At 43.8% G+C, this 7,545-nt stretch overlaps 1 protein-coding gene across 2 annotated transcripts in view; it reads right to left on the bottom strand.

Moving 5' to 3' along the window:
- Positions 1 to 2,048: 2,048 nt before the first annotated feature.
- Positions 2,049 to 7,545, bottom strand: part of LOC118494350 (histone-lysine N-methyltransferase 2C-like) — a 48,319-nt gene continuing 42,822 nt past the window's right edge. For both annotated transcript variants that reach the window (XM_035998133.1, XM_035998132.1), the window contains exons 38-40: positions 5,531 to 5,604; positions 4,796 to 4,904; positions 2,049 to 2,891 (exon numbers count right to left, since the gene is read on the bottom strand). In XM_035998133.1, coding sequence (XP_035854026.1) covers positions 2,799 to 2,891; positions 4,796 to 4,904; positions 5,531 to 5,604 — 276 coding nt within the window. In that variant the 3' untranslated portion in view covers positions 2,049 to 2,798. The remainder of the gene's footprint in view (positions 2,892 to 4,795; positions 4,905 to 5,530; positions 5,605 to 7,545) is intronic.

Genomic DNA, 7,545 nt, shown 5'->3' on the forward strand with positions numbered 1-7,545 from the left:
TTGACAGAACACTTTTGAAACATGAATTTGATGACTTCAGACTCGACTTGACAAAATGTACAAAGACTTGCAACTCGACTTGGACTTTAACATCAATGACTCGTGACTTCACTTGGACTTGCACCTTTTGACTCGAGAAGACTTGCTACTTCCCATGAAAACTGGGGAAGAAAATGTTCACACGGCCGCGCCGCTCTCAGTATATCTGTGAAAAAAATGTGCACCACCTGTATGCATGCAGAGAGCACGCGCGCTGCCTGCACGACATCCAATCACTGTAGTCCCACGTTGTTTTGATTCGACAGCATCTAAGCAGGCACATTACAAGACAACCAATGAAGCACAAGCAACAACGCGCCAGTTGGCAAAATGATACCGAAGATAGTTTCGTCTGGCTATAAAAATTACGAGGTAGTCGACAAAAAAAGAGTTGCAATTTGCAAAACATGCCGGCCCTTATTTGATTAATGTCATTGTATAAAAAGAGGTTTAAATAAATACAAATCTTACAGACATATATGATTTGTATACATTTTATTTCTGTGGTAAGAGGACTTGAAATGACTCGAAACTAAAATGGTAGGACTTTGGACTCGACTTGAGACTTGTTGGCTTTGACTTGTGACTCGACTCGGGACTCGAGGGCAAAGACTTGAGACTTACTTGTGACTTGCATAACAACGACTTTGTCCCACCTCTGAATTACCGTATAGTACAGGAGAAGCTCTCAGGCAGTTTGGACTTCCATTAGCTGTTTAAGTTTAATTACTAATGTTAACTATCATTTTAGTGATCAATAATTAGCCTGTGTCTATGTTATCTCCTTACATATACCTACGCTCTCCGTCTCTGCTAGATTGGGAATGATTGAGATTTCTCTTGGCACAGCTACCAGAAGACTTCCAACTTTCAGACAGGTTGCTCACGTCACATCTACGTCTTCAAGCTCAGTTGGAGGCTGCTCAGTAACGCTCAGCCATCACCGGGAAAGAGACTTCACTGGTCTCCGTCCAGAGACACAGGACCTGCTGGTCCAGTTTATATACTGTCTATGTGGAAAAAGCCCCGCTGCATTCAGCGGCATCTGTGTGATGACATCAGAGGCTGTGTGATGACATCAGAGGCTGTAGAGGATGAGGAAATGACCAACCAGTATCTCTTTTACCAGCAGGTGTTGGGTGCCCATATATGAAGGCTCTGTCCTGGACGTAGAGGTTGCGGGTTTGAATCTGGCATACGGTGGTCTCCTGCATGTCATTCCTCTCCTCTCTCTCCTCTCATGTCTGAGCTGACACACACACACACACACACACAGAGACTCAGACACACACATTTGTGTCACTATCTTTGTGGGGACCCGTCATTGACATAATGCATTCCCTAGCCCCTTACCCTAACCTTAACCATCACCACTAAATGCCTAACCTTAACCCTTACCCTCACCCTAACCATAACCTAATTCTAACCCTAATCCTAAAACCAAGTCTTAACCCTCAAACACACCTTTAACCTTGTGGGGTCCAGCATTTTGGCCCCACAAAGCTGTCGGGACCCCACAAGTATACTGGACCCCACGAATATAGTTAAACAAGAACACACACACACACACACACACACAAAGAGCAGCCGAGTTGCTTCTTCAAGATGTAAAATATTTTATTTTCTGTAAATGATTCTAAATCAGATTCCACATTTTTCCCCAAAAAAAAAACCAAAAAAAAAACCCACAAACATCATCATCGTCGTCGTCATGGTCACGCTGTGTTTACATTAATAATAAAAAACAGAAACAAGGCTTCATGTCGTCTAACTGTACACGTGTCCTGATGAATCCTCATATGTACAGCAGCAGGACTCCACAACACAAGAAAACTAACTGAAAGACGCACGCAGACGCACGCACGCACGCAGACGCCACGCAGACGGCTGCAGTCAGGACGCCACGCAGACGCACGCAGAGATACTCCGATGAAGGCCGCAGTGACACTCAGGAAGTCTGTTCACAGCCTTCGTCCAATCACAACGCATCGCCTCCAGCGCCGGGACAGACGGGAAAACACAAAAGGTGAAACTTTATTCAAAACAGGGACAGAACGCCGCTCCGACGGGCAGGCAGGTGATGAAGGTGATGAAGGTGATGAAGGTGAGGATGTGAAAGGTAGCGCTCGTGGAGTTATCTCTAAACTTTCTGTTTTTCTTTTAGCTTTTTATGATACAGATATTTACACGCTGCGACTCCGGGCCTCGAACTCACTGTGGATTTAGAAAATAGCTTTTCATTCAGTAATAAATACAAAAAGAACAAAAAATCTCTTATTTTACAGGAAATTAACAAAACGCAGGGAGGAGGAAGAGGAGGAAGAGGAGGAAGAGAGAGAGAGGAGGAATCAAGTATGTTTGTGTGGGTATAGCTGTGTTTTTGTCGTTTTATATTTTTGATAGTGCAACTTTGCGTCCCTCTCTGTGAGGACGTTGTGTTATTTCAGTGGCGTTTACACATTTACATCATATACACACAGAGGACCAGCCTCGTCGTAAGCCCCGCCCCCTCACATGTCAATCACCCACCCTGATCAGATTTAACCCCGCCCACCCGCCCCGCCCCTGATCTGTCACTCAAACCCCTCCGATCATTATTCTCTGTGATCACATCTGATCGTTACGTTACATCATTATTATTATATTCTTCTGATAGGAAGGGTAGCTCCGCCCACAGAGTGATGGGCGATCGACATCCAGCCTCAGCACCAAAAGAGAGAGAGAGAGAGAGAGAGAGAGAGAGAGAGAGAGAGAGATGTTCAGTTCATCCATTTGCGACAGTTGACGGCTCCACAGTGACACGGGATCTTATGTTGATCGTCCTCCAGATCAAACTTATAGTCATAGGACAGCTGAGAGAGAGAGGGGGGGGGGAGAGATGGGGAGAGAGAGAGAGAGGGAGAGAGATGGGGAGAGAGAGATGGGGGAGAGAGAGGGGGAGAGAGAGAGAGGGGGGGAGAGATGGGGAGAGAGAGAGGGAGGGGGGGGAGAGATGGGGAGAGAGAGAGGGAGGGGGGAGACAAAATATGACATTTTGGTTAATATTGAAATCAGGATTGTTAACACTTTTACTTAAAAGGGTTAAAGAACACAACAGGACGTCACACAGATGTACTGTTTCTGTGTATGTGTGTGTAGGTAGACCTGCAGGTAATACATGTTACCTAGACCTGTAGGTAATGTATGTTACCTAGACCTGTAGGTAATGTATGTTACCTAGACCTGCAGGTAATGTATGTTACCTAGACCTGTAGGTAATGTATGTTACCTAGACCTGTAGGTAATGTATGTTACCTAGACCTGCAGGTAATGTATGTTACCTAGACCTGCAGGTAATGTATGTTACCTAGACCTGTAGGTAATGTATGTTACCTAGACCTGCAGGTAATGTATGTTACCTAGACCTGCAGGTAATGTATGTTACCTAGACCTGTAGGTAATGTATGTTACCTAGACCTGTAGGTAATGTATGTTACCTAGACCTGTAGGTAATGTATGTTACCTAGACCTGTAGGTAATGTATGTATAGTGTAGCCTAAATTTCCGAGGCAACCTCAGTGATTTTACCGTGGTAACATGCTACAGAGTCTGATAACTACAACATAGGGAACCAAACGGGAGCGAACGGGATTCAGGAGTCTTTCTCTCTGGATTTTTTTTTCCAGTCACGTGATCGGGATATGACGGGAGTATTTTCGTGGGATGGGAGCGACAATTGATTCTCGTGTCACGCTCTAGTCTGAACGCGCCCACTGAAGCTTTGAATATTGGCTGTGGGAGGCCCTAGTCATCATCTGCCAGACTTAGTAAGGAACAGAGTTCCTCGTCCATCTGTTGACGTGTTTAAAGGGTTAACAGTGTGACCTTATGTGACCAGGATGTAACAGGTACCTCTTCTCCTCTCTGGATGTTTAAAGGGTTAACAGTAGCTACGTTTCCATCCACGTATCAGTCGAATTATCTGAAGTTGGTTAAAGAACTCGTGCTAATAAAGCTGGTGAAAGTGTGTTTCCATCCAGCGGCTTTAAAGCCAATGAAAACCTGGGAGTAATGACGTCACGTGCTGTTTTGCGGTCAGACTGGTATATGGAATTGATTTGAGACATTTGAAGGTGTTTCCGTTCATTTTCGCACTGAAATCAACGTTTGAGCTAACGTTTCCGAACAAAGTTTCTCTAGACAAAATGGATTGCTCCATCTACCAACACATGATCAATACTGCACGAGTTGTAATAGAGCTTATGTATCAGCTGATAGCGCCATATCACGCTATCAACACGTTGCTATGGTGATGCAGATGTAGTAAATGCCCGACGACAGCGGAGGCGGGCTGTGGTGTGGGAACGACAGCGTTATATTTTGCTGGTAAATTAAATTTAAAAAGTCTCTCGTCTCCTCATTGGTCCACTTCCATCTGTCTTTGTTGACGCCCGCCATGTGTGCAGACAGAGAGGAAATACTGGGCGGGAATGAACTACAACTTCTTCTTCTTTGTTTTGTGGCGGGTTGCAACCATAAAATGACCTAAAACTTAATCACAATTCATTATTTATTCGGCAAATAACGTTTCCATCAGCCGTCTATCGATCAAGATCAAATCTGATGAGACCAAACGTATTTCCTTTGAGTCGATATTCATGAAATTCAATTGAATTTTACTGTTTCCATAAGGCCTTTTTCATTTAATATCATTTAATTCAGATAAAAACGTATGGATGGAAAAATCTGTGTTATGTGACCAGGATGTAACAGGTACCTCTTCTCCTCTCTGGATGCGTCGGCAGGAGCTGATGATGATCTTGTTCTCCTTCTCCACGGTGACCACCTCCGTGATGCAGTTGGGAGAGCACGAGTGGTTGATGTACCTGTCAATCACAGACGGACGCAGCCTCATTTACATGTGTAACTAACTGTATAAAAAAAGTGTCTTAAAGCGTAACCTCCCATGTGTGTGTGTCTGAGTGTCTGATGGAACAACAATCTGTGAAACTGGTCCAGTATTAAACCAGAACCGAGCTGTAATGTAACCCTACAGGACTAATGTTCAGCAGCAGTTAGAGTCACTAAAAGTTCTGTTGTTGCTGCTGACAGACTCAGATTATTATTCTAAGAGACTGACAACATTATGGGATGGATCCCTACAGAGATAGACATTTTAGTTAAAGAGTAAGATCCTTTTAGTTTAACATCAAACAGCCCCGAAATCACCATCACCAAACCCACCAGACTCCATGTAAATAATCAGGACTTTTATCATGGTAAAACACACTTCATTCAAAGTGGACAGAAACTAAATCAAACTACCAAAAGCCGTCTTGGTTCATCTTTCCACTGTTCCAACAATCACCACTCTGGTTTGGTTGAAATAAACCCTTAATTCACCCATTTACATGTGGAGATATGCTGGCTCTATACACGCTAAAAGTCCTGATTATTTACATGGAGTCTGGTGGGTTTGGTGATGGTGATTTGCTGTCTGAACTGCTCTCACCTGGCCGGTCCTCCAGTGATGGTGGCGTCGATCACAAAGTCGTTGTCGATCCGGAACATGTACACACCGCGGTTCTACACACACACACACACACACACACACACACACACACACACACACACACACACACACACACACACACACACACACACACACACACACACACACACACACACACACACACACACACACACACACACACACACACACACACAGAGTTAAAAGCCAGTAAACGTGACTGTGTTGTTATGTGCTGGGAGCTAAAGGGTTACACATTTTTTTTGTTTTTACTGGACAGAGATTTGATCACCATAATCCATAACATCGTTTTTAAATCAATATTTTTGCTCAAAGCGCTGCTCAGCGGATCACAGAGGGAGAGACAGTGCTAACAGCTACAGAGCAAACATTAAGCTCACTCAGCGGGGCCATCTGGCGTCAGCCGAAGAGCCGTGCTCGCCAGCCGTCAAGTTACCCGTCCAGCCCGAGACGCAGGCAGGTCAGGGAGAGAGTCCAGCCTGACGTGGTCATACTCAGATTCTAGTCAGAATATAAGTCTGAAACTGCTCCATAGGTAGAGCTGGGGGTAAACGATTATTTATTAAACGATTAATCGGGCGATTATTTTATCGATTAGTCGACTAATCTAACGACTAATTGGACGATTAATATAACGATTATTTTTCTGTTGCTCGATTAATAAAAACCATAATGTATCTCAAATAAATACCAAAAAATTCTTAATTATATATTTTATTAAACAATTTTGCACAGCAAAAAATCTTCTGCTTTACACAAAATAAAATAATTATTTTACTGTTATACAAAATGAAAGGCCAGCCTGTTTACTCTTTTACAGTACCAACATAACTGTCTTGTTCAAAAAAATCAAGTTGTAGTGCAAAAAAGAAAAACACTGTGCAGTGAACAGTACAGACATTCCTTGGATTGTTTAACACAACATAACAGTCCCAACATAAAACCTGATGCATAATCAAACTCACTCTCTTAACTGCTATTCTGTAGGTTTACATGCTAATGCAGCTGTGCACTTTGGTGGTGCTAGGCTAACCAACGCATCTTAGCTCTCTGTGCAGTTTGTTCGTGCTAGGTTAGTAGCTAACGTTCACATTAGCTAACGTTAGCTACTATAGATAGCTGTGTTCTGCAGCCGTAAGCTAGCTACCATTCAAGCCAACATTAGATGATAACTAACGTTAGCTAAACACAGCTGCCTAGGCGCCAGTAGCTAGCTAACGTTAACGTTAGCTACTAACTTAGCACGAACAAACTGCACGGAGAGCTAAGATAGTTAGCTAGCACCACCTAAGTGCGCAGGCTACACAACACACTACACAAACATGAAATTAATTTAGCTAACGTTAGTACTTGGGACTATATTTGAAGTATTCCCATACCCTCGATGATTAAGGGCGAGCTGTTTTTTTAGGACTTTTTCTTTTCATGGGGCTTTTTGCAGGGCTTTGTTGGGAATTCTGTGAGGAGGTTGCTGTTTCCTGCAATGTTTTGGTCTCCCACATGTGTGTGTGGCGAAGCGTCGACGCAAAAATACGACGTCGACGTAATTTTGACGTCGATGCGTCGACGTCATCGACGCGTCGCTGCAGGCCTATCCATAGGGCTGGGATTATGGGGCATGGTTCAACCCAACCAGGACAGAAAATGCCTCAGCACTCATTGGATAGACCTACAACCAATCAGAGCAACGGATAGACCTACAACCAATCAGAGCAACGGATAGACCTACAACCAATCAGAGCAACGGATAGACCTACAACCAATCAGAGCAACGGACAGACCTACAACCAATCAGAGCAACGGATAGACCTACAACCAATCAGAGCAACGGACAGACCTACAACCAATCAGAGCAATGGATAGACCTACAACCAATCAGAGCAACGGATAGACCTACAACCAATCAGAGCAACAAATAGACCTACAACCAATCAGAGCAACAAATAGACCTATAACCAATCGGAGCAACCAATCAG

Source organism: Sander lucioperca, chromosome 23 (assembly GCF_008315115.2).
Source record: "Sander lucioperca isolate FBNREF2018 chromosome 23, SLUC_FBN_1.2, whole genome shotgun sequence".
Lineage (NCBI taxonomy): Eukaryota > Metazoa > Chordata > Actinopteri > Perciformes > Percidae > Sander > Sander lucioperca.